This window comes from Calliopsis andreniformis, chromosome 10 (assembly GCF_051401765.1).
Source record: "Calliopsis andreniformis isolate RMS-2024a chromosome 10, iyCalAndr_principal, whole genome shotgun sequence".
NCBI classification, from domain to species: Eukaryota; Metazoa; Arthropoda; class Insecta; order Hymenoptera; family Andrenidae; genus Calliopsis; species Calliopsis andreniformis.
The window spans coordinates 15941971-15969125 of NC_135071.1; the positions used below are offsets into that span (position 1 = coordinate 15941971).

General features: G+C 39.4%; 2 protein-coding genes across 2 annotated transcripts in view; both read right to left on the minus strand.

The window, feature by feature from the left end:
• The window catches only part of Sk (small conductance calcium-activated potassium channel), a 189053-nt gene extending 186590 nt beyond the window's left edge, over positions 1–2463 (minus strand). Inside the window, exon 1 of the mRNA XM_076387233.1 lies at positions 2265–2463. The gene's annotated coding sequence lies outside the window, so the exon portion shown is untranslated. The remainder of the gene's footprint in view (positions 1–2264) is intronic.
• An 8494-nt stretch (positions 2464–10957) lies between these two features.
• Positions 10958–26419, minus strand: LOC143185109 (fer-1-like protein 6). Its single transcript, XM_076387843.1, has 45 exons — positions 26397–26419; positions 26081–26303; positions 25875–26016; positions 25597–25750; positions 24537–24722; positions 24441–24471; positions 24362–24392; positions 24033–24314; positions 23670–23732; positions 23449–23633; positions 23348–23401; positions 23272–23300; positions 23164–23230; positions 22839–23133; positions 22577–22773; positions 22466–22524; positions 22296–22408; positions 22104–22253; positions 21916–22071; positions 21632–21822; positions 21091–21546; positions 19252–19581; positions 18107–18223; positions 17916–18050; positions 17616–17777; positions 17470–17476; positions 16764–17029; positions 16480–16696; positions 16384–16422; positions 16241–16315; positions 16127–16189; positions 15967–16039; positions 15892–15907; positions 15777–15829; positions 15133–15670; positions 14955–15089; positions 14646–14790; positions 14449–14578; positions 13951–14282; positions 13567–13697; positions 13096–13283; positions 12563–12798; positions 12299–12471; positions 11928–12028; positions 10958–11138 (listed from the first exon to the last, which is right to left on the minus strand). Exons 1-45 carry the CDS (start codon positions 26417–26419, stop codon positions 10958–10960), a joined length of 6930 nt encoding a protein of 2309 aa, XP_076243958.1.
• Positions 26420–27155: the final 736 nt, after the last annotated feature.

Sequence of the window (27155 nt, forward strand, 5' to 3'; positions counted from 1 at the left end):
TCGTCACGTCTCTCTCGCGCTTCTTTCGCTGTTATCGTCGTGAGACGAGATAAATTACGTGCTACCAGTCGCTATTTGCGCTCTTTTCAACGCGAGGAAAGACACTAGGAGTTTCCCTGCTGGTTGCTAACAGTAACTTTATCTATTCGTGGCTCCCCTTAATAAATTCCGCCCCTTTTTCGCGCCACTCATCGGGTACGTTAACCCGAAAACTTGCTGCGATAAATCGACCAAACTCAACGGTTCTTAATTAACCTCGCCACGAAACAGATGTATGGAGGTATGCGAAATCGTGGTGGTAGTGCATATAGAATAGTCGATATAGAAGCAGAGTACTTCATTAAAATAATTAATTACGAGAATAATTAATTAGAGATGTTTGGAACTTTTGACTGTAGATATCGCCCTTCTAATTTTAGTAGAAATATAGATATTTTTCAATTTAGTAAGATTTAGTAGTATTGTTTAATATCTGAATACAAATATTTGTCTACTTCTTATTTAGGTTTAAAATAAAATCCGAAGTCAGTTGCGAGAGACTGAAAGAAATAAAAGTGGATACTCGAATATTTCGAGTGCCTAAAGCTCTGAAAATTACTCGAAAATTCGGTTTTAAATTTATCAACGACTGTAATAAATTAAGGTAAAAATATTCTACTATATATAACAAACATGCAAATTAAAGAAATAAAATTGGCTTATATTCTAGATTAAAAAATTTAATGATATTTAGTTTTAAACTAAAAAATGATTTTTAAAACATTACCTACCCCTCTTATTTTGTCTTACTTATCATAAAATTATGGAGCATATGTTTGTATAATTATGCAAATATTGTAGCAAAATAATTAATTTATTTTTATCTCTATAATTTCTCCGTTTCTACTGGATCATCATCAATATCTGTTAATTTGTATCCTATTTCATATCCCCCGCTACAACACATTGTAATAAACATGGCGCCTTTTCGCGAGTCTCATATAAAACCAAATGTAATAACTTTCGTCGGTAAACATTCACAAACCCCAGAGAATACCATATTCCAAGCCCAAATACCCGCCCTCGTAAATAATTTACAAACCGAACGCAGCGTGCAATGAATAAATTAAAAGTAATCCATGAACATTATTAAAATTTTATTTCATCGCTACCGCCACTTCCACGCTATAAGTACAGCAAAACTGCGTCATAACTTATTCCAGAACACGAAAAAGAAACATTAAAACCATGGTTCATTTCAAACTCCGAATTCAGAGAAACCACCCCACAAAAAAACATGATAAAAATCTTCAAAAAAAAACATAAACACAATCCCATCCTATACTCCAGATCCCAGAAACCAAAATGAAAACTCGCGCGAATATATTCGGTAGCCGCTCCGCCATGTTGCGTCGATCAATTTGCGCGATCGAAACTGCACAGCGGGAAGCCGGCATTTAACCTAACGTGCCAATGCCGCGCGTCAACCTCCACAGAAATCGTCTTCGCGGAAACGAATTGCGCAACTCGCACAAAACAAGCGAGTCCTCGATAACAATCGCCCGAAACGAGGGATCTAGAGTCGAATCATATTTAAAATAGCGAAGATGTGGGTAGCGATAGAAATTCGAAGCGATTCGAAGTTTTTCAAGACTGTAAAGATTCGAATCACTTAAAGTATAATTCGAAGCCTGAAACTCTGGAAAGTTTTGAAGGACAATTCAAACTTTTCAAATTCTGTGTAATAGTTCATAGTTAAACTGTTAACACATTGACTGCCACCTCAAATTCATGAAAAATTGTATCTATAGTGAGTCCACATTTAAAGAAAACTGTTCTTAAATCATTTTCATAATTATTTGAAAGTGTTTTCAAAAAAGAAATTCTGTATATTACTATCATAATAGTGTAAGTTATTGTTACTCAAAATCACATAAAAATAGTCACCCACATATGGGTGACATATCAGTCAAAGTGTTCATAGTATTATTGGACAGAAATACACATTGGAAATGGTTCTAAGATTTCGAATTGTTACCCATTTCCCAAGACCTACTGTGTCTCCCGAAACTTCTACAACTGTCAAGACTTCCAATAACTCTAACCCTTGAAACATCGTCGCAGAGCTCGAAGTGATTCGAATATTTCGTCACAGTCTCAAAACGATTCGAGACGTCTGAATTGTATCGCGCGAGAGAGTCGAACGAAATACCTGTCGGGCAGTTTATTTTTCCGGGCGAAGTCTCGCGTGCCAACAGCGTCGACGTCGTACATTGAACCCTTACCTCAGCGTCCCTCTGCACCGAGTCAGCCAGCCGCGTTCTCATCCGTCAGCGGGACGCCGTTCCTCGCCACGCATGGTCCTCTTCGCCCCCTTCGACGACAGCAACGATATATCGAATCCCAGCGAAGCGTGAACGCGTCCGTCTCCCTCGGCGGTCCCTGCCGTCGCTCGGGCGGTCCCCTTTTACGCGGCAAGATTCAATCGTCGGCTTCTCGCGTCCACACGAACCTCACAACACTGACCGCCGTTTCGCCACTGCGCCGCGTACCACCATCGAGCGCGAGACACCTGCCTCCTCTCTCTGTCCACGGTTCCGCGGCGTGTTTTCGCGCGGGTAGAAAAGCGAACGTGAGAGGACGAACTCAGGGGGGTTAGAGAGAGAGAGAGAGAGGGAGGAGAACGAGAGAAGGGCGGCACGCGTGCTACCGTGCCAGCCAGCCGACAGGACACACCACGACAGACTGAAAACGGGGGTAGAAAGCGTGGTTACCCGTCGCGACCGCTTCGTGCCGCGTCGCCGCGGTTCGGCCAACCTCGGCCGCGGTCGTCTGTCCCGTGTCGCTGCACGCTCAGGGCCGACGCACTCGGCTTCGGCGGCGCTCGGGTCACGTGGCCGTGCGCGAGAGTAGACGACAAGGCCGCCTTGTAGCGTTTCGCTTTTGCCACTTACTTTTCTCGATGAATTTTTCCTTGATGTGAACGAATACGAGAATTATGGAGTGTGATTGGGATCCGAGGGGTATTGGACTTGTGGATGGGGTGAGAATATGGTGGTTTGGTTTGTGTTTGGACGCTCGTATGCAGTTTGAAAATCGTCGTCGCGGTTGGAGGTGTTTGAATGGGAGAAAGGTTATTTGGTGGCGCGGGATTTTGGGCAGGTCATGTGACCGCGGAATTTGAAGATTGGGACGCCATGACGGATTGTGGGAGACGCTGATGCGTGTGCTGCGTGAATAATTGGGAAATTTAGTTGTCATTGGTGAGTATGTAGAGATTCTTTGTAATTATTGGTAATGTTTGAACGGGGGGATCGAGAGGATATGATAGTTTTAGGCAGGATATGAGTTTTCTAGATTTAATGTACAAATTAATGTCGTTCCCCTGTGTCCTTCAATTGTTCGTTTATTCTCTATGATAGACAAAGTAAAAGCAAGAATGTATACTTAATTCAGAATATTAAAAGAACGTATTATCGTTGAAATTCGTTTAATTTATTTTTTGTAATACTTCTAATAGACTTGGTGATCCTTGTTTCAGAAAATGAATATGCAGATTAGACTTGGATTACTTGGAGGATTATTTGAGAACTCCTTTCTCTGGTAAGTTAATTTATTTTTTAGATTAATAAATAATTCATAACGTACAGGAAAATGTCAGTCTTTTTATTTGTCTTGTTTCTTGTTCTCTCAAATTGGTAGAATTGTGAGGTCAACTAAATGATCGAACTTTATGGGTCCCCATAAAGCTGTCGCTTCTGTCGTTACGAATCCTACGCATAAATAACGTTACTTCACGAAACAGGGTTAACCCCATATCAGAAGATTTCCCGGTGGATTGCGACGCAACCCTTGGAAAACGATACCAGAAGCAAACGAGGTTTGCCATGAGTTCTAAGGACACTTCGTTTTCGAGATAGTCAAGTGAAATGTGTTCCCGTGAATTTCAATCTCCATTTGGTGAGTCAATTTCTGTATCTGTTGAAATTTTAAGGAAAATTGATTTGGATTTTGTTATTACTGAAAAATGTGTGGAAAATACAGGGTGATCCATTATTCAAATTTTCTAGCACAGAAATACAATATGTTTAACTTCTCTACAAATTTGTTTCTGCGTAAAGTAATATTTATTAACTTGGAATTTATTAATACTTTTCTTGAACATATTTGGATACATGTATCTGGTACTGTAAAATTTAATTAAGATTTACAGTAAAATATTTGCGAAAATAGTAGGAATAAAACGAATTATTTTAAAACGAATAAATTGAGAGCATGGAATGAAGTTTCTGGGGAAAAAGTTATTCAGAGTTTAGTGAAGTAATTTCCTAGTTATGAGTGCATATGTGCTTCGTTGGTTTTGTTTACTAATAGGGCCTGGGTCATGCCAGCTTGAGCCCATTCTGACTGCAAGATTTGTGGCCTTGTGGTATCCTTCGTTCATGTTGCTACATACTTCACCGTGTCCTACTCTTTCTAATATCCTTGCTAAAATTTTCCAAGGCACATTTGAGGAATATTTCGCTTTTCTCATGTAAAATCATGTTTTTATTAAATTAAACTATCAATTTACTTTTACAATGGATCACCCTGTAATAATAATGATTATTTCTACATACCTATTTCTCTTGAAAAAAATATGTGATAATTTGTACTAAGGTAGCTACTTTGAGACAAGTACTTTGCATTATAAAATATGTAAGAAACCTCTCTGATGGGAGTAGTCATCCCACAAACTTAGAATTAATAGTCCAAAGTAGCCACAAACTTTCCTGTCGTAAAAAGAAAGAACTCGTTGCGTGTTTCTGCGAAATGTCGTCACTAATAATTGAACATGAAGCATCATCACGACAGGAGCTTTTATCTTACAAACAGTATTAAGTTCCATCAAAACAACGCCCTCGTTAAAACGCGCGAACTCTTGTAGGATGCACTCAAAGTGTTCTCGATGAAACAGCCCGTAAACAAATTATAGGGTGCCATTTTCTTAGGTATAAACGCTTTTCAAAGAAGAACATGGAAGCATTGAAAGATTTTATCTGCAATTTAAATATCATTCTCTCGGTTAAAAACTTTTCGTAATTACACATCAAGTATTATACTTTGTATTATCTCGTTACTCGCTGAGAAGTATCGATCATAATAAAAAGAAAAATATTTTTTCTGCCAAAGTAAAAGTATTATGTTACTTTTTTATCAGAAAGCATCAATAAATCTGGAGCATAAATCTTACAGTAGGTTCTCAAGATTAGATCTTGAATGTTGATTCCTACTTTAAAATAGATTAAAGATATACATACTTATTTAAGCATGTATCAATTTTACATTCAAAAGGCATAAATACAACAAATTTCCTATCTATCATTAATTCACATAGACTTTTTATTCTGCTTACATCAGAGCTGACTGTTTCGAAATAAGAAAACAGTTTCTAAAAATGATGAGCCATGTTCTCAAGACATAATCCTCCAAAAAATTTCACAGGACTAAACTGCTCATCTTTCAGCCCCAAAATGCCTGGCAAGTTTCATCGATAACACTCGAAAAGAAGTTAACCAAGCGAGAATAAGTATTCGCGGTCTTTGCTTAGAAAAATGCCGTAGTCTATAAGGAGATTGGTTCTCCATTAAATCTGTGCCGAGCTTTATCGATATCGCGGCGCGCGATCCTCCGTGGTGTCGTTCGCAGAAGTTCCCTGAAACTTTGAAGCGACCTCGTTCACAGCCAGGCCGTCTCGTGACAACGGCGAGCGCTGCGGCAAGTGGCTGGAAATTTGTCTTACGGCGGAAACTTTTTCAAGGCACAGAGCCTCATCGCGACCCGAGTGTCGGCTTTCGTACAGAGGAAATCTTGCCCACGTCGAATGCCAGAGACTTGGAAGTTTTGTCCCAGTCTCGTGACACTCTAACGATCTCTAGCACAGACGAGCCAGCAGGTTTCCACTTGTCGACGATTTGTCCTCGCAGAGACGCGAAAAGTCGAAATTGTACATGGCACTGACGTGGATTATTGCTGAGTTTAATTGCGTGACTCTTGTAGAGTGAGATGAAGTGCAATGTGCATTGAACATTGCAGGGAGAGAATATATGTAGTAATGAAGTAAAGTTTATGGGTACTTTGAATGTATCTAATTCTAACACGTAAAATGTGTAAGGTACGCGTTGTGATATTTACATTCAGAGGGTGAGAGAAATCTAAATTTAGGTTCCATTTCCTTAATTGTATCTGTAATCTAGTAATTAATTAAGCTACTTTTTTGTGAATGAGCCCTGAATCTGAAGGAAAAACTGAAATATGAGTCCTACATTGAAAGGGGAGTGTGTTATATAATTCACAGTATGATATCAATCATTTGGTCTGTTCTGACATTATAGGTACTAAATTAATGTATTAATTAAGTTAGCTAGTATTATATATACAAATTCCAAAATGCATTTGAAGGGTCATGTATATTTAACTCAACTTTATTCGCAGTAAATACTTATCTCATAAAAGTTTAATAGCAACGTGTGGTTATAAAAAAATATTCAGTCCTCCTTCGACTTTCTTTTTATGATTCACAAAGGTCGCTAATATACTTTCAGCTACTCTGCTACCCTCATTTGCAACCTTTCTTCAGGCTTTTAGTAACAAGTAAAAATTCCCTGCAATTAGCAAAGAAACCTTCAGGATCGCTTAATTAGAAAAAACAAGCAGTGCTGCTTTACATACTAACAACTTCAAAGGTAGACTATTTTCACCCCTGCAAATGTAGTTAAAGATCACCACACATACAAGCATAAACTTATCTCGCAGAAAAAAATGTGCTTCGACTTATTCCCAGTAATAAACTTCCATCGTCCTCGTCATGTACAGTTCATCAACAAATGATATCATGAGAACGTATTTACCTCGGCCCTAAAAAGATACGTGGCATGCAACTGAGCACCGTGTAGCGCAAAGTAAACGTGAAGTCGCGGCACAGAAGTCCTCGCTCGCGAAGTGGCACGGAAGGAGGGACGATTTATGGTCATTAAATAATGTAGCGAAATTTATTCCGTCGCTGCCGTTCCAGGAACTTTTAGCGTTAAATTTCCGAGGCACGAACGTGTGTCTACGATTGCGATATTAATGGGCACAGTGTAATAGACATTCGATATAACTGGCGGCGGGCCAACAATCAACTTGGTTCACTTCATTGCGAAATTCCACGGACGAAGAAATTACCAAGCTACGTTCGCCACGTGTTAGGCCGATATTCTGACGAATATGTCAGAATTATTTATCACATGAGCGAGGCAAGTTCAGACATATTCGTCAGAATACCAATTCGTCAAAAAACACATCCACTGTAACTACAGCCTTATACGCGGTGGCTGATAGACACCATGTGTAATTTTCACACGAAGCACTCTGGAAAACGAAATAAATCGCCATGCAATACTTTACGCCCTGCCCCTGGATACCATTAACGCAGCTGCACAATTTTCCAGGTGCTCTGAAAAATTCAGACACTTGCTCCCTATGCGCTGCTAAGTCTAGATACATTTCTGTATAACCACTGAATTTAAAAAATGTCTCTTGCTCATACTTTGTCATGTAAAAAAATTTAAGTAATTGCAGATCCGTGTACTGCAATTCTTCTTGAAAAATTGGAATACCTACACTCTACTTATCAACTATTTCCATGTGAATCAGGCATTTCCTTAAACAAACATACCCGAGAAGTTCCTACAAAATTACCATTCGTTCCAGAAATAACTCCAAGGAAAGTCTAAGATTTCACCCCCTTACAGTTCTAAGAAAGTTTCCCAGATATAATGTGAAACACCGAATTAATGCATACTAAACTTGTAAAATTCCGCTCTAGGCGCCTCTAACTTCCCTCAAATCCTTAACAGCGCATATCAGAACGGTCCCATAATAGATTCGCGAAGTTACGTGTCGCGCAGGGTTGAAAGATCCTGGCACAGGATCGCGGGCGAGATCTCGACGTTATCGCGGGACTCAGCGCGGAAAACTTTTCATCGGGCCAGGTCATTGACCCACAATCGAGAGATACCAAGTCGGATAGGGCACGCGATGCATTAAGACCGAATTTAGTCAACGTTGGTGCGGTGCAATTCGGTGCATGCATAGCCCCAGTTGCATATCCACTCGCGTGACTCGGCCGCTTGTAATAAGTGAATTCACGTTCGTTCAAACTGAGAAGCTCGCCTGACAAACTCCGTGCTCGCGCCACGGCTCGAAATCTCCCTTGTTTTCGGACGATTTAAGGGAGGGTTGGGACGAAGGGACCTGCTTTTTAGTCAAACTGCATGCAACGCGAATTACGGCTGGTAAACTGCACGCAGCTGTTTCGTGTACTCAGTCATTCATTCGCTGGTCAGTGATTCGGTGTTCTGCCTTCTGCTTGGGCTTCTATGGAAGTAGTTGGAAAGGGAGTCTTTTTTTTAATTAAAATACGAGTATATGTGAATGAGGTTAAATTTAGAATTATAATGGAAAAGGGTTTGTTGCATTTTTTTATGAAAATAAAAAATAACAGGATATGGGAATATACTTTTTTCATCTGACTTCTATGGAACCAGCTTAGCTAGATCCTTGATATCAATAACGAGCAGTAATAGTAATAAAAACTGGATCCAGGAGAAAAACATAGTGTCACACACTTCACGAGGACATATAACTCTTATCTGAAGCTGATAAAACTTTTTATACGTTCCTGGGACCAACTGTCCAGCTTGAAACTCATTTAAACTTCACGGCTACCTTATTGGAGACCATTTCAAGAAACTTCGCAATCTGGGGATATGAATCCATCATTCTTCGTTAAATCTATAATAAAAGTATTATTAAACTCTACACAGAACTGCTCAAACTATACGCAATAAGGCACTAAGTGCCATCTCGTTTTATTTTTTCTAAAAATTACGAATGTTTCATCATTTGCATTTCTCTGAACATTATTCCTCTTTCTTTCACAGGGACAGTTCTATCAACTGTCGCAAATACAACTTCCCTTTAATCAGGAGCTAATTAATTTTTCTCCTCTTTCAAACGCGACCCATTCAGCGTAATTACATCGCTCAATATTGAATCTTGTTTTGACGGACGTGTAAAAGACGCATTATCTTGAAATTAATTTGCAAGTGACTGGATTCACCCTCTCGCGGTTATTGCTTTTTACAAAACTCAAGTTGTCTTTCTCGATAACTGATGAGAAGATTAGATTACTTAAAACTGTCCACGCGGAACGCAAAGTGGTTTACTGCAATAGAAAAATACGAAGAAATTCGATGTTCGGTGAGTCGAGTGCCCGCGAAACAACTGCGTTACGAGCGTCAAGGAAAGTCGAGTTCAATAAACTTCCGAATGAAACGGCTGAATTATCGATCCTCTTGTTACGTCACCCCGTTTCCACCTGCTGAACTACCTGGAGTCGAACCACGACCTGCCCTCGCGTTTGCATGGCGCAAATGATGCCAGTTTTTTGAACCGGGAAAATTGCTTTCTCTGGAAATCAATTCTAATTACCAATCTAGTTAGTAATAATGTATATGCCACGAATTTTTATTAAAACAAACGGCTGGAATATATAGACGATAGATACATGTATCGTAATACATACATAAATCCTTGAAGCGCGTAAACTTTGTTGTAATCTGATTAATGCCACGTGAGGACGACTGGAGTAGGATTTGTATTTGGTGAAAGGCTTTAAAGAGAGCTCGACGCCATAGGGAAAGTGGGCCAATACAGTAGATCCTTATGAAGGGTTTCATGAAAGCATAAGGTAGTGCTTTGAAACTAAAAATTACGAAATATTTAGTTTTCATTTTCATCAGATTCGCGAGGAGCTACCAAATTTTATGCCTGTGACCAATGATTCGTTTTAATGCACTCTTCGTACGGAGAGGTTTCGCGATGCTGTCAATAAATTTCAATCAACCATTGTTTTCGACTACCGAGAACGAACAATGTAGGGACACTTGTTCAGGGGTTTATAGCGAAAACACATTTTCAGGAGACTGTTCTTATGTATGAAATGGGGTGAAAAGATTGAGAGAGTTTACGGGTACTTGATAATAAAAAAAGAAAATTAAAAGCATATGTATTCGGTTATACGGATCAACAAATTAATTTTATTCGCATATTTTATACAGAGTTTTAGAAGGAGTTTATGGAGTGGTTAAAAAGTGTGAAGTTTTAGGTTCCTAAAATTTTTAGAAAGTTCGTAAAATTTTTTATCTGAATTATTATAAAAAGCTTGTTTAGCTGTAAATTATATAAGTCTGATTTTGCCGAATATTTCTCCATCTCAATATTTCGAATAAATTCCTCAGTTCTCCAAGATCTTTGTGGCCAACCCAAAGCCCCCTCATCCCTATTTCATTTTGTTCCCCTCTAAGCAGGTTTCACACGGTTTCACCCAGAAATTGGAAATTTCGTCTTCAATCATAGAAATGATTTATTCAGGAATATAGGATAGGTTCCAAACCAAAGACAAGACAGACAAGATATACGATCGATTTGATCCCTTTTGATATCTTCGTACAATTCTTCAGGATTTGCCATCCCTCACATTTGCTTCCATTCCTCTTGTCCCATTTTACTGTGAAATCCTTTCACAATATGATTTACCTTACTTATGTCTCCATATTTTCCACTTTATTTAGATTATACATTGATTAATTGTTTCCTTTTATTTCACATCTGGCCAGAAATTTCCAACACTACCACTTCCAGTTCCACGTGCCAATGGCAGCCATAAATTTTGATTTACAATAAACACTGGCCATTAATTGGCAATATGATCGTTGGCCAGGTGACTCCATTGTGTTATCCTGCAATTAACGGCGTCCAAATAGCGCAGGTTTAGGGTATGTCAAGTGGTCGTGAATCGATAATTCATCTGTCGAACGACCCAATTCTCGATTCGCCACTGCTCCAGTGCAATGATTTCCGATTCGATCGAGATTCGCCGATCCAACCTGCCTCAAGCCCCCAGAAGACGTTTTACTAAATAACCAGGGAAAGCGTAGATCGCGCAGGCAACTAACAGGAACAGCAACACGAACAGAAAGAAGAATATTATCCTCCACTTGTAATAGCGACACACCACGAAACGAAACGCCTTCCATGGGTTTCGAAACCAGGAGAACGATGTGTCCGGTCGACTGTAAATTGAGAAATGTACGTTTCATTTATAGAGAACCCTTTACTCCACCAGTTTAATTAATCCTGATTCCGAGAGGATTACATGCACGTTTAGCTGTGTAATGTAATTTTATCGGCCGATAGGATGATCGAGCTTAATTGCAATGTACAGTCAATATTAATGTTTGAAACACGGTGTCTATTGTGGAGTCATTTTATGATGGTTATTTCCTGTTATGAGTTTATTGGCTCGTTTTTATACGATTAAAATTCATGCAATCTCTGGTCAGATTTTTCGAAGTTTAATATTCGACTTTTTAATATGTTTTTGCAAGTTTGAAAAATTTATTAAATTGAATATGATAATTTACTTCTGTGGACGTATATGAGGAAATGGTTAAGATACCAACAGCTAAAGTTATTCTGTTTGCTTTGATTTTTTGAAGGATTTGAATATTTGAAACTTTGAATATTTGAATATTTGAATATTTGAATATTTGAAAATTTGAAAATTTGAATATTTGAATATCTGCAAATTTGAATACTTTAGATCTTGAATATTTAAATATTTGAAAGTTGGAGTATTTAAATATTTCTAAATTTCCATATTTTCTAAAAAAAAAAAAGTAACAGAAGGCAATAACGAAATAATTCAAGTCTACTAAACCTACTTCCCTGTCCGTTCTAATGTTTAATCAAATCTCCGTTAATTTTAATTAACAGCGAAAAGATCCCGTCATAAATCTCCCGCGCGGTGTATTACTTATCTACCGGCACTAAGTTCCGTATTTTATAATTAAGTTTCATACTTAGGGGGCGGAAGGCTCTGGGGTGGATCTCTTCCTCTGCCCGCTGGCTGTTCCTCGGCTTCCGTTGCTGGCAATATTGACATTTCTAATTCGACTTTGCCCTGAATCGACACATTACTCTACGTGAGTCCACTTCACTCACATTTCCTAATAGATACTCTAACCACAACCTCGATTAGCCGAGGGACTCTCAAACAAAGACCTCGAAAAGAAACCAAAACCCTGCTTCCTTATAAAAACTCGCATAATAAAATTTCCTCGAGTCCACTGGCAGAAACTATGAAAACTTCATCGTAATGAAATCGTGGTAGTTAAACAAACATTTGTTCTCATTAAAATCTTAATGAACATCCATGCGTTTCGACACTCACCGCCTGGACGTAGTCCTGCGCCCCGACGCTCCGCACGAAAGGCCACCAAGCTTTAGTTCTCGTTACTTTGAAGAGATCTATGGTTGGCAAGCTCGGTTTGAGGAGTTTCAAGGTACAGTTCTTCGAGTTTGCACTCCCCCGCGGCATCCTCGCCAGATCCAGTGTTAGCGCGCCTAGAAACAATCGATTTCAATCGATGTACCGTTTCAGTCGTGTTCCAGGATATCTGGCAATTAACTCTCAAACGAGAGTTGCTCCTCGTACCGAGGAAATCGTCAGGAGAGAAATGATCGTTGTCCCAGACTTGTAGATACAATTTACAGGGCAGTTTCTCCTCGGTCTCGCTCCTGGCAAGGACGGATATCTTCCTGCGCACTATCATAACGCGCTCGCCCTTCGAATAAGTGACACGAAATATGAATCGCCAGTTGAAGTTACCCTCGCCGTTCAAGGAGTTATAGTGGATGTCGGTCTTCTGATAGTTGTCGTAGGTGATCCATCTGAAATCGGTTGACAAGGAATCGTTTAATAAAAAATCAGAGGACATACGTATATTCGAAAATGAATATTTCATATTTTTCGTATTTCTCAGGAATTCTTGCTGTTCACATTTCTGTTATGCACCTGCTCCACCTACTCCATCTATTCAAATGCTGATTTTCAATTCGCCCCGTTCGTGTATATCGAAACAAATTCATCGAGTTCGAAATATCGAATAAATCCTCGAAATCCTGTCGCTGAAGTTCCACGAGCGACAGCTTTAAAAGACGCACATTTACTTCCCTCTCGTAACGTACCCTTTCACGTAAATATCGGAACACTTCTCCCCCGTAAGAAATTGACTATCCACAAGGGGCACGTCCTCGGTATTCCAAACGACCACGCGGATTTCATATTCCACAGGCAGAAGTGGACTGATGTCTATGGCTGGTTTCGGTGGGATCTCAGCGAATTGAAACATATCTATCCAAAGCTCCAATTTTCCCTGGAACATCGATCGAGAATGAATATTTAGGTGGTCGAAAGAACGTCCAATTTGCCAATATCACGCTCCAAATATCCGCTCACTGATAAGTCAATTTCGAGCAGCGATGCTTTCAATCGCGAAAATTACATTCCGACATTGTTCCGCGAATGTACTTTTCCGTTTGCCGAGACAACTGGAGGCGACACGTCCAAAAATCTAGGTTCTTTCGCGCGCCCAATGTCTGCCTCGCCCTTGTTCACGTATTCAGCTTTCGAACTAGCAAAATTGCAGCTTTCATAACCTGCTCGAGTCCAGGTCTCGCGACGTTGAAAAGCGGCCTCCTTTCAACGTGCTCGGGAACCAAGACGCACCCGCAAATGGGAAAATCTTGCCACTGATGAAGAACGTTCAGCGCCATGCATTCCTCTCTATCTGAATGGAGACCATAGATCATTGGTAGGGTAGAACAATTCATTCGATCAATTCATTTTTAAATTAGTTAATAAAATATATCTGTGGTTATAAAGCAAAACGACTTAAGTCATATTCTTGTTTTAGAGATATTTTTGACGTTTAAAATATTATTTCTATATTTTATTTTTTAGATATCAACTAAGGGCTTGACTCAAATTTGTTGAAAATGTAAGATAAGTCGTTTTGTCTTATAATTACAGATATAATATACCAGCTTCATTTTTCGGCCAACTGTCGATGAAAAAGAATCTCTTTCGCCCGATTCTCACGTGGTCGTTTCTGTATTCAGGAAGTGGCAGGTTGTTCTTCCTGCAGAGATGGTCAAGAATCTGTGTCGGTTTTTCGCGATCCCTCCAGCGATTATAACCCTTGACGCTGTATATCCTCGCTATGCCGCAGGTCGCACGGTGCTGACTGTAAAATCGATTCTCGAGATCAATTTTCGTTTCTCCTATTAAATCGTCGCTCGACGTCGCGTCGAAGTCCCACACTTGCACTATCATCATGTAGTCTAGGGGGAAAGTAGCCTCTAGCTCGAACAGCCTGGGGATATCACGAATGAAATTGATTTCTTGGACTGTTGAGTTCTAGACCATATCTGAAGAAAATTGTTTCACTATTTATCTTTTTCTGTGATGGATTCGAACAGAAGCTTTCGAAGTTAGTGTTCAAATTGGAGATTATTAAATTAATTTAAATGTTAGACTACCGTCCAAAAGTAGGGTTCAGCTGGTTAGGTATATAATTCTTTCGGTCATTTATAAACGTTTTTCCAAGCTTGACACACAGGTAGGGATCAGATTTTCCACTGAGAGGATCACTAGGCTGTAAATTGAGACCTATGGAGGAGGCCAAATCATTTTCCATTTTTATTCTTTTTATTCACATTTTTATCGAGACATTTACCCTTCACAACGTAAAGTCTAACTAGAACCTTGACTGGCTCTTGGGATGGATAATCGTCGAATAAACCGTCAATTACACTCCTCCCACTCCTTGTCTTATATCGAACATTATCTGAGGGTGGCCATCGATAAACGCAAATGTGACCCTGCATATTTTTTAACAGACACTGTTTACCACATTTCAAAATTCTTTGCTCTTAGGTTTTGCACAGAAAACATTTTCGATAAAATTTAGTTCTAGACAAAATTAATTAAAGGAACTATTCATTTTAAATGAGTAACCTAGAAATTAAATACGTTCATGTGAAACCTTAAACTTCCCCACATAATTGTTGCCGTCATAGTCTGGGTCTTCAGACTTCCTCCCTTTCCAGAGCTCAAATGGTCTCAGACGATCCTGAAAGGCAGCGAACTGCGACTGCATCTCGAGCTCACCATCGTACACCTGTTTCCCGTCCAAAGAGACAGCTAAACTCGCGAAAATGCACTAAAGACGTCGGATACCTTGAACGTTGCCGCGAGCTTTCGATCTTCCGGAGAAAAGCTGCCAAGCTGTTTGCTCCTCTCCTCCTGAAAATGTCTCGTTTCACGACAGGATTCGTAGCAATATACATGTATCGCGTTAGACGGCTGACCAATTCCTTTCCCTCGTGCTTGCATACCTCCAGGGAAGCGAAATATTTACTCCACCAATCGAGCGACTTGTCCTCGTCCTCCTTATCTGAATCTGCCTTCTTCTTTCTAGCTTTCTTCCTCCTTCTCCCGAAAATATAGGCGAGGACTTTCTTCACGTACCTCAGAATCTTTTGGATCCTTGAGGGGAAATTTTTCTCGGTCATTCTCTTGTAAGGGATCAGTCCTTTGTTCTCGTCCTTTGAGGGATCGTAGTCTATTGGTAAAGGCACTTGGGAAAAAAATGATTTTGTAAGGAAGAAGGTGGAGATTTTGGAAAATTCTTTTTTTGAGAAAAATCTAATTGAAAGGAAAGCATATTGATAGAAATAGAGAAGGGGTTTTTGGAAAATTCTGTTTCTTTTTTAAATTTCTATTTAAAGAAAAAATGCTTATGTAGTGGAGAAGATAGAAAGTTTTTATTTTTTGAGATAAAATTCTATTTGAAGATCTTAAAAACTTTTTCCTGAGAAAATCACTACTATTATATTTGACTACCATAAAATCAGTTAACTAAATATGAAAAAGTGTAATAAAATATTCCGTATTCTAATCACAGCTATTCTTTAAATTACATTGGAGTCTATTAAACTTTCATTCATCAAGTGAATTCAGTCGATATGTTAGAAAAGTTCAACCCGTGACTCTACGAGACAGTTTGACAATCTCTTCGCACGCCTCGTATATTTAAGCTTGAATTATTGAAATCGCAGATGCAGGGATCTAGAATAGGTTGATTGACAATCCATTAATAACTCAAACGTTAGAAGTTAATTTTGGCCCACGTCAGTCCACAACCAGACAGTTAACGTTCCCAAGTATTCTTCGAGTGAAAAAATTCGCGTATGCATACTTGAAGGGGATAAATATTCCCTGTAAATTTTAATTAATAAAGTTCCTAGTCGCGTGCTGGCTGGAACTGGCTTTCCCATAGGGTTAACTTTCGCGAGGAAAGTTTCGAAATCGATGGAGGTACGTCTGAGTTCAAATATTTAACAACTACTCATGTCATGAAGGAAATCGGTTCAGTATGCAAACATGTGTCTATATTAAACTGCTGCAAATACTAGTTGAATTACATATATTACCTGCAGGCTTATTTTCGTCTTATTGTATTATTTTATAAGCTACAAATTGTCTTTACTAAATAGTCTGAAACTTACAGATAGTGGTAGGCTGTTTCCTCGACCAGGGGGATTTCAAAATCGATTTCGCCTCGTGTATCTGGATATCGTAATCCTCTTCTGTGATTAATTGCTCCAAGAAGACATAAACGCTCGGTATAATGCAAATCCCCGCGTATTTAAAGCAGCCGAACCCTCGTGAGTCGTAAGCTTTTATCGTGATGGAGGGATAGTAGATATTGAGCTCCGGCATTTCCTTTGAAAATCTTCTGTATTTGAATTTGATTATCTGAGGTTCACAGTTAAAATATGACGATTGTTACCAGTTCCACCATAACGTGAGGATCCTCGAAGTTACTGAATTTTTTAGCATTCTCCATCACTTCTGACTTGACATGAACCCCGGCACATTCTATAATGATTCGAGGCCTTAGCACTGGCATGTAATTTATCTTCTTCATGTCTCGTACGCCCCAAAATATAACTTCGAGCCTGTAACTCGCCATCTTCGGCCTGATGTCTTCCGGTATATTGTACACTGTCGCCTCTTCTGATGTATCCATTGGCTCGTCTGCTGTTTCATCTTCTACTACCTGAAAATTATGTTTGATTTATTAGCTGAGCATTAAAATCGAGGGATTAAAATATGTAAAAAAATTAAAAAATTTGAATATTTGAATATTTGAATATTTGAAAATTTAACTATTTGAATATTTGAATATTTGAATATTTGAATATTTGAATTTTTGAATTTTTGAATATTTGAATTTTTGAATATTTGAATATTTGAATATTTGAATATTTGAATATTTGAATATTTGAATATTTGAATATTCGAATGTTTAAATATCTGTAAATTTGAATATTTGAATACTTGAATATTTGAAATTTCAAACATTTTCTAAGAAAAAAAATAAAAGACAATAACAAAATGATTCAAGTTCTCCAAAGCTATTTCCCTGTCCATTCTAATTTTTGATCAAATCTTCGTTAACATTAAATTTCAGTTTTGAAAATTTTTTAAATCACAACAAATCTCTTCGACAAAGCTCGAGGTAATAAAAAAGCCTTAATCCCTGAGCAAAGGCGCGAAGCAAAGCCATGGAACGAAAGCACAGGTAAAAGTGCAAGAGTAGTCTCGCAACGTGAATATCGATCAGTATCACAACTCTTACCTCTATGAGCTCGAAAGCAGCGAGCACGGAGCCGCTGCAATCCCTTTGCGATTTAAATTTGTACCACTCCAGTTTCGGAGGGAAATCAGGCGACGAGTAAGTTTCCTCTGCGAGTTTAACTAATGGAATGGCTGAACATCTCCCGCAGAACTCCTTGCTGCCCTGAAAATTTTGATATCCCGTTGAAATGTTGCAACCAAAAGCAATTCACAAAATTACTTCCAACGTTAACTTCAGCTACATAATTGCTCATCTCTGGAAACCTAAACACAACACTCCATTACAGCGAGTGAAACTTACGCCTATATCCTGATCGAAAACCTGCAGCACCACCTTTGGCGGGTGCTCTTTGATGTACTCTTTCGTGCCATGCACAGTTCTAGGTGGCAGAATCAAAGTTTGGTCCCAGAATGGGTCGAGGGTCTGCTTAATAACCTGAGAAAGTTCGCCTATTGGGAGTCGTGGGTGAATAATCAGCACAGAGAACTTACTTTGGTGGTGGCTGTGTAACCGTGAAACGCAACACGTACGAGAGGATCCAATAAGCCGGATGCATCCATCCCGGGATCAAAGCGACCTTGGAATATGTGGGCGCGTAATTGGAACGCCTGCAATGCAAAATACGGATATCCAAGCGATGTATCGTTCGAAATATCGCGGGGAGGAGATGACACTAGAATTTCTGGGTCACAGCTATTTGGAACGGAAACTGAAATTGTCACGGTCGCGTTCAACGACTTTCAGAGTCGCCACGCTAACAGTTGGACACTTTCGAATTGTTGCTCTAGGCTTTTAACGATCTGTGGGTCATTGTAACTGGTTTCAACGACCCAGGGATCATCCTTGCTAATATTTTCACTCTGAAAGTATCCATTGTTGTTTGCACGAGATAGGAGTGCACGCTGGCCCTGTATAAGTTAATAGCTAAAGGGTTATTAGACCATTGGTAACTCGTTGATGATTTCAATGAACTCGTAATGGTTGTAACTACCTCACAGACTGTTATTACGGATATTGATAATGAAAATTATCATGAATCGTCGTTATGTGTTTTCTCGATTCCCCAGGCTGTTCCTACTAACGATTATAATCAGAAAATTTATGCTATTGGTTCTGCCAGGTCCATAGTAGCTGATATCGAGCTCGTATAAGTTTATACGTAAAGAGGGTATTATGAAAAGTTTGTAACGACAATAGCTGACAATTTATTACATGTCACCTGGACTGTGAAACTTTTCAAACGAAGAGAATTTTAATTATTAAAACGCGTATTCAACGAGATTTAAAAAAGCGTGTTCGCTTCAGAACTTTACGCTCACACAACAATTTCAATTATACTCTACTTCACTGTAAAAGTAGGCGGATGGTATCATTAGTTTCGAAACCTCTTTAACATCGTCTACACATTTTACAAACACATTTCCCATTTTTCATGCTTCTATTCTAATAAAACGATTTAGCAAGTCATTAAAATATCGTTCAACTTTGCCCACAAGCAGTCTCTTAATAATCCCCCAAAATAATCGCTAATGAAATCTCTAGGTTCTCCCGACTTCTGCCATTAATTAAAACCGTGCCACCCAGAAACGTAGAGTCTCGACCTCGTCCCAAAATTTTAACAAAGAGCTCGCCATACCGAGGACCGAGTGTACTCCAAATGCATCGGGAAATAGTCGATGCCCCTTTCATGGTCCACCTCGTACCCTGGGGGGATGGAGGACCAACAGGCTCCAAGATAATTCGCGTTCCCGAGCCACAGAAAAAGCTCGACTTTGCAGGCGGAGTAATCAGCCTCGTCGTCCTCCCGCGGATCCCTCATGAAAATGTCTACTTTCTGGCCACACTTGCTCCCCTTTTGGCTCTTCTCCTCTGAGTAGATGATCTCATCAGCCGTCAATCGCGCACAGGCGACGCGCCTCGAGCCCGCTATCATCCAAACGAAAACGTCTGGGAGACTGTGCTGGGGCTGATAAACTCGTAATCAGTGTGTGTTGTTCACCATAAAGGTCCTCCAGCTATTCTTACTTAGATAAGCCGAGCAAATTTGTGGAAACCGCTTTTGGGGGTTGTAATACTGTACATGTAGGTAAATAAAATAGTAAATTTTGGGATATTAATCAGAAATTAAACGAATATTGTTTAGACACTTTAGAAGTTTTTCTAAGAAGTGAATGAAAAATTGTAAGGCAGGGGGAGTAATTGTATTTCAGTCTGGGGAGAGATAGTATCAGTTATGGGAGACTATGTTCTACTTAACTTGAAAATTTTGCACTGAAGTGTCTGAGTAGTGAGTACCGAAAGCCCTCTTAAACAAACCCTATTAATATTATTTAATGCTCAGCTGGTACCTATAGTTTCAGAATTATAATATAGTGTAATGGAAAAGGAAGATCGAGAGGGAGAGACTGAGTACTATAAGTTAGAACTTATATAGTAGAGTCCTGAACATTCACAATTTTTCAATTTATTAATTTCTCTAAATAGTCCATAATAGTCCATATGTTAATATAAATACTGTGACACAATTCCAGTTACAGGTTAATAAGAATTCATTTTTAATATTATATGCATTTCGTACCTAATCATTAGAGTTATCTACTTTGTCTGTACTATAATATAGACCCGACGCAACTTGAAAAGCGATTTCCACAGCAGAGCCCGCACTCGTTAGACCGATAAACGCCGAAATGCGCGAGAATCTCAAATCTCCGCGAAGAAACGCGGGCAATGTCTCAATATGCTACTCTCAGCGGTGATTTCCGGTTGGAAACCGTGGAGCACGCGGAAAGAAACTTTTATGACTTCGTTCTCCTTTCCATCTCATAAATCACTTCTTCATATCTCGCCCAAGCACAAAGAGCGAAAACAAGGAAAGTTTGCGTGGTTTAAGAGCTCTTCCGGCTCCCCAGAAAAGTCCCCAGACGAGAAACAACTGAAATTTAAATTAAATACGCTCTGCCAAAAGGGATGCTCTTTGAAAATTCTCGAGGACAGGCGCTAGTAGGCAGATTCACAAATATCACGCAGTTCAGGAAATTAATTTACCTTAAACGCGATCGTGATCGAAGTTGAGCATTTGTCGTTTGGAGAACGAACTTTTCTAAAGGAGTAAAGTTCCTGAAAGTGTCTAACGAACATAGTTTCAAGAAAAATGAAATGAAACTACTTTCGCAACTTATTTCTTCCCAGCTATTGCTGCCTCTTCTGACAGGAATCAGAGATTTCAGATTTCCTTTCTTAGTCATAGTTGAAAAAATTCCTAAAATAAATCGACTAACATGTGTGTGAATTGAGACTTATTCTACTGATTTCGTTGTGTCTGCCCAGGTTAATGCACGCCTGCAGTAGAATAGGTAAGCCTTAAGTCAGACACACTTCACAGAAAATTCTTTTCCCAGAAAAGCTCTTTATAAATCTCTCGAGGTGGTGTACTCCTCTAAACGAACAGTTAGTCCGTGAAATGAGTTCTACTCACGTCCTCCCTAAGCCTCTTCACCCTCCTCAGATACTGATACGCGTGCGCCATTGCGATCCTCATGTAATGATTACTCGGAAGCTCCCCGTTGATCTTGATCCTCTTCAGGATGTTCTCGATCTCCTTACGGCACAGATTCACGCGATGTCGATCCAGTTTCGTGGTACCGCCGTCCTCGTCGTATCGTCCCCCGTCCAGCGTATGCAAATAGTGGATGCAATGGCCCTTCAGTTCGCGGATCGCCTCGTTATAGGCTTTATAAGCTTCCGTGTCCTCCAGTTCCACGAGCTCCTCCAGTTCTTCCAACTTCCGCTCCTGTCGCAGAGAATTAAAATCGTCCTGGAATCGGTGCTCCACTTTGGAAGGCAACTTTCCCGCGGCTTCTCGCGGTAACTCGATTCGAGGGCGCAATAAAATATTTCTTTGGGACTTGGAAGTTCGGGCCGAGTGGTTACGCTACTTTACGAGACTTTATTATTTTAGAATGTCAGGTGTCGGTGAATTTTTTAACGAGTTCTCAGCCATTTGAGCTGCTGCTTACAGTTTCGTGAACTTTTCTTGAAAGGCCTTCGGGCTTATTATTCTTCGGGAATTTGAAATGCCGCTGTGTGTCAACTATTCTAGGAGCGTTTTGGAGGTTTAATTGCAGGGGCAGAAGTGGGACATCTGATTCAAGCGATGATGCTATTTGGGTGTCGAACTGATCAATTGTTATGAGGAGAAAGCTCTGATCTGATCAATAAATGATCTAGTCGTTTATTAAAAGGATGATTTAGAAAAAATTGTGTGTCAATTCTTTTAGAATTGTTTTATATATTTAATTGCAAAGGTGGTTTCCTTTTTGATCAAAATCGCGTGAAGGACGACGTTGAACGTGAGGTTGCATGACTTCAACAATTTGTACCTGAAAGCCAACGTGACCCAAGTCCTTTTTTGTTACTTTTAAGGAGAGTTGAAAAACAAATGTAATTACCCCCATTTCTTAACATGATATTTGAAATAGTTTATACTACTCAATTTCCTTAACTTATAAAGTAACGTAACTAAATTCTTATTAATATAATAAAATGAAGAAAAAGCAATAAGATCCTGTAAAGAACTCAATCCTGAAGAAAATGGACTTAGCTTAATCTGGCTTTCAGGTACAGAAATATCATCATTTTCTTATCAAATTTTCAACGTACATTTACAAAGATGTAAGTCGCCAAAAATGAATAAACTCGCGTTTGTAGTTTCCTCAGAATTAATTCCTAAAGTTTTCACTAGTTCTGAGGGAGTCACAGTAAGGAAACCTTTTAACTCCGCAAACTGTTGTACCCTACATCTCATCCATGTATCCACCGATAAACCATTCTCTGCAGCAACTCAGTTGCACAACAGTATCCTAAGAGTCCATTTAATCTGGACATCGATGAGCTCAGTGCTCGTTAAAATCTTTCCCATCGAAGGTAGGAATCGTGGAGAGCATGGAACAAGCATAACTCACGAGGAAATCGGCGACGAAGGCCAGGTTATTGCTATTGTGCATCCTCCACTCGAGATTAGGCCAGTAGGACTTGACGAGGAGGCACGGTTTCCTCGAGCCAAGTGGCAGATAATTATATTTGCCATCCAGCGATCCGGTCATTCGCGGCACGGTTCCGCTCTCGAAGTCCGTCCGCCGCTCTGGCATCCGGTTTCCTGCTGGAAATTAATCACATTTTACGAGGGCAGGCCGCATGGAACGCAAACTTCCCAAGTGTATTAGCAAGTAATTGGGGAAACCGTGGACAGTTGGAGTGCGAGCACCGAGTGGCGGATAGGGATTCCCGTCACTTGGCGCGGATACGAAACGAATCGTCGAGGAAAATATGTGCTCGTGGGAAAGTCGATACCTTCGTTGCTGTCCTCGAAACACTGGCTGTATGGGAATCGTCTATTGCCTGCGTTCCCGATGCTAACCTCGAAGCTTATCGATTTCGATGAAAATTTTCGACGGTCGATCAGGCTTACGTCATAGAGCACTGCTACTAAGTAGTACTCTTCTGTGCTCCACAAGCTTCTCTTTGAAAATAATGAGCTCGGTTAGGAGACGTGAGTAGTTGTTAGTAGAGGAGTGCTGGATGCAACTGGATTGCATCTAGTTGTTGCTGGAGGATGACTATGTACAAAATTTACATACACAGGGTGTAACATGTATACGTCTTAATATTTTTAGGGGTGGTAGGGTACTACAATTGGATCACAAAGTGTCCTATAACATAGTGTCCAGTCTGACATTTTGAGGTCCCATACTACCCCTTAAAATATTGAAACGTGTATATGTTACATCCTGTATAAAAGTATGAGTAAGTATGGGTAATGAGTAATGAAAGTAACAGTAATTAAGGGTTGCTGGAGGTTTTGATAAGTTGTGAAGTAATGAAAGCTCGGTGAAGAAGGAAATTGATTTAACTTTACCTCGATAATGGGTGCAATGGGTTCTATTTCGGCGCCGACACCAGAAGATGCTTCTGGGTCGTCCATTTCCGTTTTTAAGGAAAAGAGGACTCTACCACGATAAACTGGAAGGGCTGTGAAAAATTGACCGAAGCAGGTACTCTTTTCTGTTATCTCGTGGCTGTAGAAATGAAGGAACGACGGTCCAAATGTGGGCAGGAAACCTAATGAAGATGACGATTTGAATTACATTAAACCTTGTAACTTTTACTTTGGGGGAAGTCGATTATTTCTAGTATCTCTACTAGAAATATTTTTTCTTAATAACTTCATTTTATGACATATTGGCTTTGTTCCATGAACTGGATATAGTCCGTCTGTATCATACCACAATTTTTAATCCACTTTCGTCTCTTTGATTCTCCAGCGCAATATCGTACGGTTTTGTATTATTTACTGTCATTTTGTTCCGCGTTTCCATTGCTAAAATATTGGAATTCCCACAATGGACGACAAGAACTCACCGTGCTCCCCGGAATTTGATATCTTGCTCATGTCGAGGATATGAGAGGCCACCACACACGTTCGGCAGCTATCTATACGGTGCTTTATGGTGATCCTCACGCGTTGACAAAGAGATGGAAACATTTCCTTGAACGTAATTTTCTCATTAAACCTTGGCCCGTAGGTTTGCCATGCCTCGCTCGTCGATGCCTGCAAATATTCTCTCAATAATTGTTGATCGTGTACACATGTGCCCTGAGGTTGAACCAGATCAATGGAAGAACTGTTTGACTTGGGAATGCCTTTAGGGTAAACCACCAATAAATTATTCGAAGGGGTGCATATTTACATATGTAAGAAGGGGTGGAAATTGGGAAAGCCTATATCTTACTTCTGCAAAACATGCTTACTGGGTGATCAGTTTATACGAAACAGAATAAATAAAAGGAAAAATCATAACTACATTAATCAATGAAGTAGAATATTCATGTGAATAACGTTCATTGTAAATCGGTTTTTCTCACCGCCTCAGTAAACGTACCTTCATCCCAGCGAACGATATTTGCACAAATGGGTTAATATTTTCGAAATCACTTTTCACACAGAGGCTGCTCATATCGGGCAGCCCATCCGCCCGATATATCACAAAAATGTATCGCGCGTGCTGCCTGAATGGTATGGACTCGCCACCCACAGGTAACAAGAGATTCCTGTAATTATACGACCCTCGTTAAACGTTCGACAAGTCGATATATCGTGATTTTTATCTGGTTTCGGAATCGATTCTACACCTGGCGACGCGGAACGCGATGTGTAACCCATTAAAATGGACGTTGGAACGCGACGATATTTCCCGCCACGATCCACCTGGTGATGCAATATGTATGTAGATGAACTATTACGCCAAGGAATTACGGGAGACGTATAAAAAGTCTGCGGTAATAGTTTCAGAGTTGAATACGGAATTTGGATTTATGGAATATAAATCTGATAATTCGACTGGAAAGCGGACGCGATAAATATTCGAGTGCCCTTTAATAGGAGCTACTAAAATACCACGGACTGAATATCGATTTAATGAACGATCCTAGCCATCCATCGGGACGTTTCAATATTTTTTAACTTGATTTAAATGGCTTTAGGATGTTAAATTTGCAATATTGAGAGTCCTGATATCGTTTTTGGGGAGGAGAGTAGCGCTGTGGAATTTCTGTGGAAAGTACTGGAGGATTGGAGACGAGATCTAAATTTAATGCGATAAATATTAGAGTAGCTTTTAATGGGATTTTCGTGGAGGGACTGATCAGTGGGTTGTCCATTTCCAGACGTTATTTTAATGTGATAGACATCTGGGTACATTTAGAGCCAATTTCATTTAATTAAAATGAGGGATTTAAGATATAGCAGTTATATAAAATATTTTACGTAGTTCCTTAAGTTTTGAGGTCTTTAGATTTAAGAAATTTTACTGTCACTAAGGATATGAACATTATGCAAATTTAGAACTCAAAGTTTTTTAGATTCGAGTCTGTTAGTAATATGGACTTAGTAAATATTATGAATTACTGCATGGCCTAGAATTACCCTTCGATATCGTCCTCACCCTCGACCTCTGGATGCACTTTCAACTTTTCCCCTTTAACATTAATTGCGATGTTACATTTAACGTAACCTTTGGGTCCTGCAATAAGGTCCTTCGGGTTGGTTAACATTGCCCACTTGTGATGGTACTGGCGATCTGTACAGATTTATAAAACTATTAAAATTAATTTCATATTTTGAGACAGTATTTTCTGATAAAAATGTGTCGATGTATACGAAATCGTTAATGTTTGTTTTATTTAAAAGTTAGGATACATCACCTGGTTGTTCCCACACAAGTGCAACTTCGAAGCTTGTGCTTGCATGGAACTTTAGGCGTACATGAGTTTTCAAATACACAGCTATCATGATTTTGGTACTTAACAGTTCTTCTAACTCGCAGAAAAGATCGAATACGAAGTACTGAAATCCATGAAATATTAACGTTTTTAAATAGTATTTTGCGAAAAATGTTTCATCGTGTTACCTCGTTGTAAATAGGCGTGTCAGTCCTTTCACGAACCACAGTTTTCCTTTTTCGATTTCCAACTTTAACCACCACCAAGGGATTGGCATTTTGCGGCAAATGCCTTGCTTCCAATATCGTTATGCAAACCTGATAAGAGCTAGCCCGATATTTTCTAGGACTCATCGTGTCTCGATAAACTCGATATTTGATGGACTTCGTGGTAGTATAACGTTTATTTGTTCTCCAAATAGCAGTCAACGTCAAGTATGTAGTCAGTTGATTAAAAAATCAATGAGTTGCATTTACAAATATCGAAACACAAAGTTATATTTACAGTGTGGTAATTGCTTGTTGCATATTAATATTCCTTTTTAGTACATATTGAAACAATTTTTAATATGTACAGTTACTTATTTCAGAAGTTCTTAGATGAACATAAGCGATGTATTAATCAGTGATTAATTCAAGAAATTACTTTATGTATTGCTATTAAAAGGGTAATTAAAATGAGTGCATATATTTTCACAGTCGACGTACAGGAAAAATCGAAGTATAAGACAGAATTATCGCTCAATTTAATTTTTTGTACCATACTTTGGGAACTAGCAAGCGCCCTTATTATTTTCCTCTTACACGTTTCACCGCACGTTATCGATGTTACGCTCGACGTTATCAGCTGAGCATGAAATAAGAATGCAGCGCTGTCAGTGGTAAGAATTCAAATTATGATACCGACGTGAAATTAAATACAGGATGTCCTAAGAAGTTAATAACAAACTGGTTTTAGTTTTACGAAAGCAGGTACAAACTGAATTTATCCATAAAAAAATAAGCATCTTATTTAGAATAAATGTCATCACTCTGGTATATATTTTCTGCAACAACATAGTTTAATGGGACACCTTATATATTGGGTGGTATGGTAGGAATATTTTCTCGTTTGCCTGCACTATCAGCGTGAAAAGAATACGTTTCCTACATCCACCGCTAAAAAATCGCAGAGTACGCTCGAAAACCAGAGGTTTCTCGAGCCGTCGGTATATCAGAACGTGAGACACGGAAGTCCATTGAATGTCCAGTCTATCCTGCATAC

What these genes read in the sequence shown, in the direction of transcription:
- LOC143185109 (XM_076387843.1), bottom strand. Translation starts at nt 26,419, where the DNA reads ATGCAACAAGCAATTACCACACT. An exon ending in ATCAAATTCCGGGGAGCACG is followed by an intron (nt 23,733 to 24,032) that starts GTGAGTTCTTGT and finishes CATCTTCATTAG; the next exon opens with GTTTCCTGCCCACATTTGGA. An exon ending in TGGAGTACACTCGGTCCTCG is followed by an intron (nt 18,224 to 19,251) that starts GTATGGCGAGCT and finishes TTTGCATTGCAG; the next exon opens with GCGTTCCAATTACGCGCCCA.